This window comes from Rissa tridactyla, chromosome 2 (genome assembly GCF_028500815.1).
Source record: "Rissa tridactyla isolate bRisTri1 chromosome 2, bRisTri1.patW.cur.20221130, whole genome shotgun sequence".
Taxonomy (NCBI): domain Eukaryota; kingdom Metazoa; phylum Chordata; class Aves; order Charadriiformes; family Laridae; genus Rissa; species Rissa tridactyla.
Window position 1 is genome coordinate 18,251,573 of NC_071467.1, and position 14,341 is coordinate 18,265,913.

At 35.8% G+C, this 14,341-nt stretch overlaps 1 protein-coding gene across 3 annotated transcripts in view; it reads left to right on the top strand.

The window, feature by feature from the left end:
- CSMD3 (CUB and Sushi multiple domains 3) overlaps positions 1-14,341 on the top strand; it is a 688,054-nt gene that overhangs the window by 464,686 nt on the left and 209,027 nt on the right. For all 3 annotated transcript variants that reach the window (XM_054193012.1, XM_054193014.1, XM_054193015.1), the window contains 2 exons: positions 7,938-8,129; positions 12,084-12,222. In XM_054193012.1, the coding sequence (XP_054048987.1) occupies positions 7,938-8,129; positions 12,084-12,222 (331 nt within the window). The remainder of the gene's footprint in view (positions 1-7,937; positions 8,130-12,083; positions 12,223-14,341) is intronic.

Genomic DNA, 14,341 nt, shown 5'->3' on the forward strand with positions numbered 1-14,341 from the left:
TGGGCCCTGCTGTCTGCAGGATAAGTACCATTCTTATGGCTTTGGACAGCAATATCACCCGTTGGCTTTTCCAGAGCCTTGGATTGTTAAGGTGGTTGCTGCTGCTGCTCTGAGAAAGTTTGGAGCATGTTACCTGGAAGCTACGGTTGACAATCCACAGCACGTACTGCTCCAGCATCTCTCTCAGTTCATACAGCAACAAGAGAAGCAAGCCAATCTGCTGTCCTAGCCCTAGACATTCAACATGGACCTTCTCTTCTTCCAGAAATCCCTTCAAGAATTTCATCTGTTGTCTGGTCTTCTTGGAATATCTGCAACAGAAACTTATACTGCTGATTTAGCCATTTTCTTTCCAAGCTTTTATTTCATTTAGAACAGTGAAGCATTATTTGAAACGAAACTGAAGCTAGGCCTAAGTATTGCATTCTTTGAGCTATTGACTCTTGAACTAGTCAGGAAATTCTATGTGAGAAGCCACATCAGTATGTATTCTATCTTCTGCTTCATATCAGACAGGAGAGATTTGAACCGTGGTCTACCCCAGTTTACTAATTTCTGGGTGTTTTGTTTGTTGGGGTTTATTTTTCCGTGCAAAATAAACCTGACCTATCTTACACCTCCTAACTAACTTACTGTTGCAGAATCTGAGAGTAATGAAACCCAAAGTTAAGTGTTGAAGGGGTGCATTGTCCCAGATAAAATTCTAATTCTATGCTTTATTCTTAATGTTTTCCCATTTTAATTTTCAAACAATAACTGTCAAACTTAGATAGAATCTACGAAGTCATGCAAAGTCAACAAACTGAGTCTAGGGTTAGAATTTACTTAAGAATTATAATGGCTATGCTCCTAAATCTCTGTTAGATGTACGGGAGAATCAGAAGTTAAAAATAGATTATAAAAAATTATCTCAGCAGTGCTTCTGTTGGTAGAAGACTGAATAAAACGACTGTGGCTGGTTTATTCTTTCTTTTTCAGGAAAAGTTGTATAGAAGGTTGGATTTGAGATAGCAAATACCAGGCTGACCTGATTTTCAAACAGGCAGTATTAGAGATGCAGGGAGACTGCAGTGTCCATACGGGTAAAGGTATTACATGGAGTCTGGGACAGCTTGAATTTTGAAGGTGCCGTCTGTCAGGATTGGTTCATGCTGATGCAAATTTGAAAGACCCAACAATTATAGGAAGCCTTTATTTAAAGTGATAGGAGTTTGGAAGTACATGTTGGTTTAAATAGGTTAAGAAAAAAAAATTTTTGACATGAGATGAGTTATGAAGAGCTTGAAATTTGAAAAGCTTAGAGCTTCTGCCCTGATTTTGTGCTCTGCGGAGAAAAAAAAATAAAGAAAAAAAGGAAAAAAAGAAAAAAAAAACTTTGTTTTTTTTTTTCCCCCATAATTCTCAAATAAACAAAAATATTCGCCTTTCTTTCCAGAAGACATGCACAAATTAATCAAAATGAAGAAGTGATTTTGTCTCAGAGTTGGGATTCAGACTCTTTACTGATATTGGACTTGACATGCACTAGAAAACTAAATTTAGAAATCACTGTGAACAGCAAGAAAACCCAAGACATTTATTATATTGATCCCGGCATCAGTGCAGTCTATTACTGCCTTGTCACACTTTTAATGCCGTGTCTCAAAGTATCTTTCCTGCATGAAAATGGAGCTGTCATCTAGGACATTACAGTCACATATCAAATTGCCTGGGCTTTTGAACTATCAGAAACCTTTGGACCCTGGCAGTAACTTTCTATTTTACAGGCAGGAATGATCAATTTACAATAATTTGATTATCTGATTTATTGTTCAAATGTTTTTAAGTGCCGTATTATTAAAGAGATGTATCAAAATGTTTTTCTACCTCATATCAAGGAAATCTGTAGACAGATCTGTGGTTAAAATTTCTGGGTATGACCGAATGCTGGTTTAATGGCTTCTGCAGCTCTGTAGCAGCTTTTCTACAGGCATGTACAGCTAGTCAAGCGATGATTTAAGATACTACCTCATCTCATCTTAACTGCTCAGAACATATGAATCTGATCATATGAGTGCTCTTAGGACAAATCCAAACTGGTTGGGGGCAGTGCGGGGGGGAATTTACATGGCTTGGCTGCTATGGAACTCCAAAAGAAGATTCTGCCCCACTTCCTTCAAGTCACATAGCAGGAATGGGGTAAGATAACTAACTTTCCAGAGTAAGTATAACTTGTGCCTGTGCATTAGCACATGTTTTCTGGAGAATTGGTGGTCTCATATTCAAAGTTTACATTAGAGAATATTTTGTATGGATATCTAAGTCTCACTTGCGGGTTCTTTGGCTATTTCTGTATTAGCAAGTAACATAAACTAAAAGAAGCTGATATAAAGATTGAAACAGCTGGTACTGAAACACTGCTAGCAACACTGTTCATATTTCAGCGATATTCTTAGTTCAGAGTTGCTGTAGTGTAGTTCAGAACTGTGTCTTCCAGTTTAGTTTCATCCAAAAGGAATCAATTCATGTGCTCCAAAACCATGCCCCAATGTAAATCAGAACACAATCTGGAATTTTACTTCACAAACACACTCAGCTCCGAACACTTTCTGCCACTCTGACCACACAGAAAGACATACACGTTCTGTGTGTCTAATCTGTCCAAAACTCCTCACCTATCGAGTCTCATTCATCTCCATCCTGAAGCTGGAGTGTTTGGTCAGGAACTGTCTGAGTTCTTAATCTAGCACAAATCTTTTGACTGATTGTAGCGTAATTATCAAACTAGCTAATAAAATCCAAGCTAACACTACCCAGAGAAAGAATAAAATAGGGCTCTGCATTTCTCTACCTTCATTAGGGAAAAAAAGCTCTCAGATGATCACACACAGGTTTATGCTACACAGTAATTCTTGCACCTGTCATGCTGCGTGAACTAGATAATAGACATGTAGTTTATAGTAATTTAATTGATTACATTTACAAATCATACCTCACTAGTTGTTCAAGACAATGTGACCATAAGAGAAGTATTTTCTCAACTGTGCGTTTACAATGATTGTAACAGAATAAAACCTGATGTATTCTTTTCTTACATTATCTATCAATTTTAATATGTCACAAAGAACTTTAGAGCCCATACATGAATTTATGGGGAATTGTGATAGCCTGCTCCATTTATTTTGCAGAAAGCTCTCAAGACTGCATTGCAGGCATGATAGTAAATATATAAGGGACTTTCTAATTCCTGAGCTTTTTGCTTACTCAACAAATTTTCATGGGGAATGATGAAGGTAGTGATTGAGGTCCCTGAATTTATAATAGGAAAAAAAATTCAGTTCTTGTACTGGAATAGACAGTTAAGAAGTAAAACAGTATAGCTACTTCAAAAGAAGAAAAAAAATAGACTGAAGGTAGATAATGAAAAGAAATATTAAAAAGAATCACCAAACCCAAACAGAATAAAGATGCAAAAAGAGAGTTGAGAATGCAGTACAGAACGCACCCTATCAAGACTATTATAATATAGATCCTCTCTAAAATCAAACAAACACATTTTTTAACAGTAGTAATGATGGGCAAGAGTCAGGCAGTTGAAACTAAATCTAAGTAGCAGAGCAGACATTACAGAAAGCTGTGATTAAGAAACTCCATTTGAATATATGGCTAGTATATTTTAGCTCTCAAGAAATACATTAGTTCCATAATCATATATAGTACTGAGATTTTTCTTCTCTGGTTTCCTTCTCATATAATTGTTTTTTAGTCTTGCCCCAAAAAAGATATTTCCATATTTGAGCATTCTTATTCTGACAATTTGATTTATCAAAAAAAAAAAAAATAATTTCCATCTACTTTTTGAAGCAAATATATGACATCAAGTGAGTCAAAATAAAATTTATTATAGCAAATTTATTCATAAGATATATGTTACATACTATTTGTCTAACAAATAATGGAACAGGTAAGAAAAATAAATAAATAAAAATTAAAAAAAAAATATATAAACCTCTACCACCATTTACATTCATATAAGCCTCTACCAACATTTAAAATGAAAATCAAATTAAAATGACAGCTGTCCTTTTGTATTTTAATCTATTAGTTACATTTGTTGGAATGCTCTGTAGAGGTAAGTGTATATTTTGAAATGTAGATGAGAGATACAAAACTGATTGAAGTCCTTGCTCTCAACAGCAGTAACAAAATATTGGAGATTTTTATATAGATATAAATAAAAAATTTAAAGCAAGAGATGTGTCAAAAACTTATCTATGTTTGACTTATCCAGTATGCATACCTATTCAAGGTTTTAACCTATTTTTACCCAATCACATTCCCAAAGACTGTGGCACAAATTATACTAACTACTCTAAGTTAGTAGCTTTGTAGCATTACAGTGTATTTGCATTAAGAAATCATCACTGCTTTATTATCCTGATGATGATATTGAAGATAATGTCACACAACTACATGAATAAATAAAGCACATATCATGTAGTAGCAATATTATGGATGGGTTTTTTTCTGTCTTTCTTAAAATGCCTCCTTAAAGTAGTACTTTAACAGAGAACATAGAAACAAAATTTCCCGCATATTTTAGACAAATGAAAACAAAATGATTATTTATTTATGAGAAAGTAAAAATAAATATATCATTTCATGAATCCTAGTGCTTTTAATGGCGTGCTTTCCCTTTCATAAATTTTATTCATTGAGAATACATTAATTTATTTTTATAAACCTATTGAGAATTTCTGTATGACATTCATGGTTCGTTCTATAGTAGTAGCTCACCTTGTCTGTCAGTCTGTTTCATAAATCCTTCAATTAGAATTGATACTATTAATAGAGCCTTGGAAATTGCCGAACAAACTCTGAAAATGAAGAATCAGACTTTTAGAAACTGAGTACTTAAAAGCCTAAAATCCAGACTTAATAGTGATTTATCTACATCCACTGTGGGAGCAGAGAACCTATCTTTTGCATTCTAGTGCTATAATGCGAAAATCAGGCTTAACAGTGTCATCTTTTTTTTTTTTTTTTTTTTAAATTAAGTCTGAGTGTATTTAATATGAAATTGCAAAGTTACAAAACAGTCATAGAATAGTTTAGGTTGGAAAGGACCTTTGGAGACCTTTAGTCCAACTCCCTGTTCACAAAAGAGTAATATAGATCAAGCTGTTTAGAGCTTTGAATATCTCCAAGATTGGAGATAACACACCACCTCTGAAAAAATTGTTCTGGCATTGACCACCCTTGAGTGAATTAGTTTTTTCTTTTATGCAGTTGGAGTTTTGCTTGTTGCAACTTCTGAATGCTTCACTTGTGCTTTTGTTGCATGCTTCCAGGGAGAGGTTTGTCTTCTCTATTCGTTTTCTGCAAAGCTGCTTTCCAGCAAATTTTTTCTTGTGATCGATTTGTCCCAGCTGCAGGATTTTGTGTTTCCGTTTTTGAACTTCATGAAGTTTCTTTCAGGCCTTTTCTCCAGCCTACTAAGATCTCCCTAAATAGCATTGCTTCACTAAAGCATATCAACTGATCCTCCAGTCTCTGTAAACTTGCCAAGAGCTTACTTGGTCCTATTGTCCCCATCTTTAATGAAGGTGACAATATTGAAGTCAACATCCACCCCTGAGGGACACTGCTGATAATCAGCTGCCACGTGGGTTTTGGATCATGGACACTCTTTGAGCCTGGCAGAACAGCCTGTTTTCCATCCATTTCATACTCCACTTACCCAATCCATGTTGCACCAATTTGACCACAAAGCTAAAAGAGCAAGAGGTAGATTGAACAAACATGCAAGTATGCAAGAAGGCAAAGGAAAAATAAGGAAAAATATATAAAAAAAAATAAGTAAAAGGTTGGCCTTTGTATCTCATGTTATAAAGTTAATTTGCATAATTATTACTAAGTTATTAAAACATCCCAAACACTTTGTATCAGGATTTCCAAACAGATCGGGGTGGTTCTTTACCTTCTTTTTCAGCCATACACAATTCTTTTGCAGAATGATACAATCTAGTAAGAACAGTATGATGTACAGTTAACAACAAACTTTATAGGAACAACTTTATCTCTTGAGCACTTCAAGAAAGATTACAAATTCGTTTAAGTATCATTCTCCTAGAATTGATTTCAGCATGTTTTAAATAAGGCACAGAGTGTTTCTCTTGTTTATGGCAAGTTTCAAGGCAAGTAGTATTTAAGTGGCCAGAACAGAGTTTCTATCCAATACGAACTGCTCAGACTGGCCAACACTAATCAAAAGATACAGTGTGTTCTGTGTTTTCAGCAGGGAGGAATGCAGATTAATATATGACTGGTTTTACTACTTGCTTTAGTCTAAGTTTATCTTAAGAATTTCTTTTTTACTTCCGACCGGTGTTAACATTATGAACCTTTTCACATTTGATGAAATTTCACTGCTATGCTTCACTATTTTAGTCTCTTGCACACAAAATTTGCAAGATCTGTCAATATAGTGCAGTGAAATTTAGTAATGCTGCGTTTTAGTAATATTTTTTTCTAAATTAAAAGCCAGCAGCTTATTTAAAGATATAAACAGGAGTCCTGATCAGCCTAAAGCACAAATTTTAAAAACTTCCATGATTTTATGGAAAAAAAAAATAAATCGTTATCTTTCATTTATTATGCAGTAGTTAATGTTTTAAAGAAATACTTATTTAATTTTTGTGGAATGAGGAGGAAAAGTATCCCTAATTTCTGGTAATAATTGATTTTTTTTGTATTCAGGTGGGGTTTTTTTGGTTTTTTTTTTTCCCCTTTACTCAGTCCATAAAAATCCTCCTAGCTTTCTAGAGCTAATTCTTTTATTTTTATTAAGTGTATCTTGAAAAGCAAGATAATATAACCAATTTAGTTGGGAAATAACCAATTTAGACCAAGATTTCTTCTTCAAAACATAGTAAATATATAAGCCACACGCATTTCAGGTGAATACGTTGCTGTAGGCTGGTATTAGCTCCCCAGAAAGAAGGCATCTGAATTAAATCTTAGTACTGCCACTTTGTGTTCATGTTACCCAGATTGCTGAGCTCAATGGGACCAGTTCCACAGCCAACTCTGACATTTGTTATTTATTTGTAATACATATAGATGTTGCAGTTCTATAGTGTAAGTAGGAAATAATACTTACTTAAATAAACATTGATGTGCTTACTTTTAAAATAAGCTTACATATTTTGGTGCATAATATATTAAATAATATGTTGATCATAATATGTTAAATTTTGGGAAAACATCTATAAATCTCTCATACTTCTCTTGTAGTCATTGACTTTGTGCAGTCTTAGTAATAATCTGTACTTTAATAATTAATGTACTTAGTAATAATCTGCATTATGTGTAACTCTGTATTCTCTTAGACTAAGTCTATGTGTATTTTTTGTGCAGGTGACCTCTTTAATATTATTACAAAAGCCTAGCGTAGTAGATATGTCATGCGCAAGGGTATAGATATGAATGATCAATGAAACTCACTTCCAAATCTATGACTAAATGTTACACAATACATATGTTAAACAACTATAGAATTGTGGAGAACTGGAGATGTGTGCCGGCATAACTTATTGGACAACCTGAGGTTCTTAATTCATTCTTTCCGTTACTCATATTAAAAATCCCTCTAAGTTAGAAGTGCTGAGTGTCCAGGGTACTAGGAAATCTCTTACTTTCTGTTTTACATATTGCAATGCTCCACAGAATCTTTCCCCCAAAAAATTAAATAAAAAATTAGACACCTTCAATAATTACAGCAGGTGGCAAAATAGTATAAAAGCAGCAGATTGTTGGATGATATATCAAAATTTTAGAAGTAAATAGGAAAATTTTGAATTACAGAGCTTCCTGATTAAAAAAAATGTAATGGGGCAAAAATGGATTGAAAGGATGACTTTAAAAAAATAATATTTTACTTTTTCCCTCATTGCTAGGTTCTGTAGCTACTGCCTGCCGTGACCCTGGTGTCCCCATGAATGGAACTAGAAATGGAGATGGAAGAGAACCTGGAGATACTGTCATTTTTCAGTGTGACCCTGGATATGAACTGCAAGGAGATGAGAGAATAACGTGCATTCAGGTTGAAAACCGGTACTTCTGGCAGCCCAACCCACCAGTCTGTATAGGTATGCAGAAGAAATCAAATAATGCTTTCCTAAATTTTGAAATTCTGGTGTAATGAATCACACTGCTCTAGGAATTTTCTTTGAAGAACAAATGCATACAAGCACTGCACATATGATAAATTATTCTGCATAAAGCTCCGATGAACATTACCAAAATCTTTCCTCTGTAGTTGTTAGTATAATAATTCTTATCCTTTCCCTCTCATTTGTATCATTTATAATTTGATGGTCTGTGTCAGATAAAGCAAGAAAGTCAATGTCAATGATTCTATTAACTTTGCCTTAAAACTTGAAAAATGGTGATGAGTGTGGAGGATTTGGTTCATATGCCTGTATGTACAAAATATCAGTCAGATGACCTAGTAATTTTATAGATCAGGGCTACAGTAGGATGCAATAGGAAAGAATTAGAAGATGGTAGCCTAATTTCTCTGGCAGTCTTCATTATTTTAGAAAGAACAAAATTTTCATTAGTGAAAATTATAATGTAACATTTATTTCTGGAAATATTGTCTCAGTCTCTAATGCTATTCTGATTAACGTAGCTCATATTAAATGGACTTTGAAAGCATTTAACTTGGTTAACTGAATCGTGGTAAAAAGTAATAGGAAATTATGAAAGTCTCTAGTAGATAGTAGCCTTGCAATAATCTTTTCTGAGGCAATCCTAATCATTATTATTATTGATCTAGGAAGTATCTAAACTATCACTTCTAAAAACTGATCTAGAGGTAGAGTGACAAATAATCATGGGGTTATGTCCCATCTAGGTAGTTTGGTAAGTAATTAAATGATGCTTATTTGCTCAGCTTGTTCTTCAATGCAGTCAAACGTGATATCATGATGTAGAATCATCAATCCCAAGCACAAATACAGGCTGGGCAGAGAATGAATTGAGAACAGCCCTGTAGAGAAGGACTTAGGGATGTTGGTGGATGAGAAACTCAACATGTGCCAGCAATGTGCGCTGGCAGCCCAGAAAGCCAACCACATCCTGGCCTGCATCAAAAGAAGCATGGCCAGCAGGTCGAGGGAGGTGATTCTGCCCCTCTACTCTGCTCTCATGAGACCCCACCTGGAGTACCATGTCCAGCTTTGGAGTCCTCAGCACAAGAAAGACGTGGACCTGTTGGAATGGGTGCAGAAGAGGGCCATGAAAGTGATCAGAGGGCTGGAGCACCTATGCTATGAGGACAGCCTTGAGAAAAGAAGGCTCCGAGGAGACCTTATAGTGGCCTTCCAGTACCTGAATGGGGCCTATAGGAGAGATGGGGAGGGACTCTTTATCAGGGAGCGTAGCAATAGCATGGGGGGTAACCACGTTAAACTGAAAGGGTGAGATTTAGATTCAATATTAGGAAGAAATTCTTTACTGTAAGTGTGGTGAGACACTGGAACTGATTGCCCAGAGAAGTTGTGGATGCCCCATCCCTGGAAGTGTTCAAGGCCAGGCTGGATGGGGCTTTGAGCAACCTGGTCTAGTGGGAGGTGTCCCTGCCCGTGGCAGAGGGCTTGGAATTAGTTAATCTTTAAGGTCCCTTCCAACCTGAACCATTCTGAAATTCTATAATTCTATGAATAATAGAAGATTTTGTCTCAGAGGACAGCAGCTGTTGACCTGAAATTCCCTAAGGGTTGTGTTAGGTAACTTGTTGTGGTTTAACCCCAGCTGGCAACTAAGCACCATACAGCTGCTAGCTCACTTTCCCCCAGTGGGATGGGGGAGAGGATTGGAAGAGTGAGAAAACTCATGGGTTGAGATAAAGGCAGTTTAGTAAGTAAAGCAAAAGCCCTGCATGCAAGCAAAGGAAAATAAGGAATTCATTCACTAGTTCCTATTGACAGGCTGATGTTCAGCCATCTCGAGGAGAGCAGGGCTCTGTCATGCGTAATGGTTACTCTGGAAGACAAACGCCATCACTCTGAATGTCCCCCTGCTTCTTTCTTCCCCACCTTTATATGCTGAGCATGATGTTATATGGTATGGAATATCCCTTTGGTCAGCTGATGTCAGCTGTCCCAGTTGTGCCTCCTCCCAACTTCTGTGCACCCCCAGCTTACTCACTGGTAGGGTGATGTGAGAAGCAGAAAAGGCCTTGACTCTGTGTAAGCACTGCTCAGCAATAACTAAAACATGCCTGTATTGGCACAAATCCAAAACATAGCCCATATTACAACTATGAAGAAACTTAACTCTTCGCAGCAAAAATTGGCACACCTGTTAAATAGGATCTACAAGTTCGATGTATCGGAAACAAAGGAAAATGGGCCACTCCAAGGTAGTGCAAGTGGAAGAATATTGGATAGGCCAGTTGCACTGGTATTTCCCTGAGTCACATCATTATGAGATACTGTCATGTCCAAAGCAGGACTGCCTGAATGGAGTGTCTGAAAGGAGGGAGGTAAAACAAAGGCGTCTAAAACAATCAGACAAGAGTCCTTGGATCTAGAGTGGTGTAGAGGTGGCACTGCAACTGTGAGAATATCAGCTCCACAGTGGCATTCTTCCTGCTTTGCTAGGAAGTGGCTAGAAAGTTGCTCAGCGGAAAAGGACCTGTGGATATTTGTTGGCAGCTGTATGAATATGAGCCAGCAGTGTGCCCAGGTGGCCAAGACGGGTCAGAAATAGTGTGGCAAGCAGGAGTAGGGAAGTAATTGTCCCCCTGTACTCAGTACTGGTGAGTCTGCACTTTGAATACTGTGTTCAGTTTTGGGCCCCTCACTACAAGACACTGAGGTGCTGGGGCATGTCCAAAGAAGGCCAATGAAGTTGGTGAAGGTTCTAGAGCACAAGTCTTATGAGGAGCAGCTGAGGGAACTGGGATTGTTTAGCCTGGAGAAAAGGAGGCTGAGGGGAGACCTTATCGATCTCTACAACTACCTGAAAGGAGGTTGAAGCGAGGTGGGTGTCAGTCTCTTTTCCCAAGTAACAAGTGATAGGACAAGAGGCTTGCGCCAGGGAAGGTTTAGATTCGATATTAGTAAGAAATTCTTCACTGAAATTGGTTGTCAAGTAATGGAACAGGCTGCCCAGGGAAGTGGTTGAGTCACCATCCCTGGAGGTATTTAAGAGACATGTAGATGTGGTGCTGAGGGACATGATTTAGGGGTGGACTTGGCAATATTAGGTTAATGGTTGGACTCAATTATCTTAAGGGTCTTTTCCAACCTAAATGGTTCTATGATTCTGTACGTAATTTAAGTAACCTTTGAGCTCATAGCATCTCTGTTACACAAGACCTGAATGAGTAACTCCTTTCACTGGTACGTAGATGATCACTTTATAGAATTCAGTTTTGCAAAACTATAAGTCTTTATAAATCTTATCTAGAATCTTTTGAATAAAATTTATGAAGTTCTTTCAAAAAAGATCTGTAGACAAAGTGCTAATTCTCTTGTTCTTATATGAAGTCTCAGTTAAAGAATGCTGTAGTGCAAAACTTCATGAGGTTAGTGATACTTTTTTTTATTAATTATTTACACTTCTGGACCACAAACACACAACATATTAGTCTTGATCTGAACTACCAATCAGTCTGATGAAAATGCAGATAAGTTTTATTATCAGTGTAAATAGATCATATTTCATAACCTAATAAGCTTCTTTCTGAAAGCCTTTAACAAGAAGTAGAAAGTGAAAAGCTTATCCAAACAATTTTTTTTATGTCTGCAGCCAGAGCATTTCTCAAGTTCACAGTATTTTCAGAAAAGCCTTGACATAATGTTATGCAAGCAAATAAAAGAACACAGAATTCAAAACCAAGCACTTCACTTAGTGGTATTAGTATTTGTCTAAGGAGAAATATGAATATATTTTTTGTTTCTGTTAAAGCTTTGTAAATACTTCTCTTGTTTAACTTTTGGAGGACATTAAATGTCAGTGAACAGATTGCTGGTACTTGCTTCTTTTTGTCTTACCTTCTTTCCTCAATTCCAATTTATTTTTATTCACAGCTCCCTGTGGAGGAAACTTGACTGGCTCATCAGGTTTTATACTTTCACCAAACTTCCCTCATCCTTATCCCCACAGCAGAGATTGTGACTGGACTATCACTGTTAATAATGATTATGTTATATCATTAGCATTTATCAGGTAAACTGCTACTTGCTCATGTATTTTAAAGTCGTGTTTGTAGCTTTATTACTCGCAGTTGTTCAGAGCTTTGTAGGGTAACATATGTATACTTAATATAACTATCAAAGTGATTAGTAATTGTTACCTTTGTTGCCAGTTGCAACAAATACATTAGAGTATTCAGTTCACATAGAGGTGGAGCGTGGGAGCTCATGGCTCCTGTTCAGTTAAAGGCACTCTCAGTTTACACCAACTAATGTCGAAGTGGATGGTGCTTAATTTACCAAGCCTTCCTGAGAAGGCACCATGGAATAACTCACTGAATTCTCCCTAACCCAGGAGGATGGTCTTTAATAATGAAACCTATTGATTCATCATATTTTGTATGAGACGCTCACCTGCTATTTAAGCAAAATTTCAAAAATTTTTTTTTAAATTTAGTTTTAGTAGTCCATATCATTTCAGGATACTTCAACAGGATACTTCCTGTTGTTCTGGTTATTAAATGGAATTGGTTTAGCATTTTCCTCAAGATTAAATTGAGTTTAATAGAACCCACAGAGAAACTTTTGCCATCTGCATTGTGTGTAACCCATAAAGTTAGTTAATATACATATTATGTGTGAAAAATATGCATGCCAACTGGGGCATATGAAGATGTCACAGGAAAGTTAAAAATTGTACTTGTAATGTCCCATCAAATTTAAGTCCTCCTTATGCTGGATATTCTATAATAATGGCTTTATTGTTCTGATCAGTGATAATGTGATGACTTGTTTAGTGATGTAGGTCATAGTTGTCTATTCTCAGTGCTCAGTGATATAGTGTTTTGAAGAATTCCTTTCAACAAAATTAATTAATCAATTATATTTACATATTTAACAATTAAACTATTTTGTTGGTGATTTCAGAATTCTGTAAGTTGCTAAGCAACTTTGTACTGTGCAGTAGCACTTTTTTTTAGTGAAATATCATAAGCTCAAAATATTTAAGAAAATTCTGCTCTTTATATTGTAATTTAGATATAAGAGATCCTGTACCTTAGAATAAAACCAGTATTTTACAGGGTGACTCAGTGCAGTAGATCCCAAATATTTCCAAGTTGTTCTTAAAATTTGGATAATTGCAATGATTCTTGAGAGAAGCTGACAAGCTTAGTCTTGGTCAAAGTAGATTGCATACTTACTGTGACTTACTTCACTTACAATGCACAGACTGTTCTAGAGAAAAAAAACCCTTCCTGTATATAAACCAAACTCTGGATACTCCACTGAGTACTATTAAATATGCTTTTGCATGGGACTTACTCCGGCTAACTGTTTTAAACTGAAGTCAAACTACGGCACTTTAAAAATCAAAGCTGTTGACACTTTACTTTTGCATTTCTTTTGTAAGGAAATATTTTTTAAATAATCTAAAAATTTAAAATATTTTCCCTGAAGGAGCTGTACCAGGTCTTCAATGCCTAGATTTATTTTAATTGGAACCTAGTATCAAGTAGAGACAAAGTAATTCTAGTGGTTGGATTTTCATTCTTTTACTAACAATCTTTTTTTGAACTTTTTTTGTAGAGGGACAGTCTTACAAGTAAATTTGGATAACTCACTGCCTTTAACTAAAATTAAGTTCAAAATTAACTAATCAAGTTAATTAATTAACTATAGTTACATAATTAATGAAATCAATTAATTTTTTAAAATTAACTAATTTCAAAAGAAAAGATGAGGTTTCAGTATTACACCTTTTCATTTAAACTGATTATAGGCAAATTGCGTCTTGCTCTGGAAGATCATCCCCTGGCTGTGTGAAAATGTCCAGTCTGACTGGAAGCTGTGTACATTACTCTGCAGCTGACTGCATTATAACATCAAGCATTTCTGACAAGGGTTTCAGTTGATCTACGTCATTTATTTCTATAAAGCTTTAGAAATATTGTTTGTTTGTTTGTTTGTTTGTTTTCTATTTAGAAAGTTTACATCTTTTTTTCTGGCTAGGAGCAAGATATTGTTTCTAAGCAGAGAACCAATAAATGTAGTATTTCTCTTGTATTCTAAGAAAACACTTCTACAAACCATTATTCTGACAGTGGAGTTATTTTTTTTTCCTTTTATGAAAACAGTGATAGAAAAAATTTATT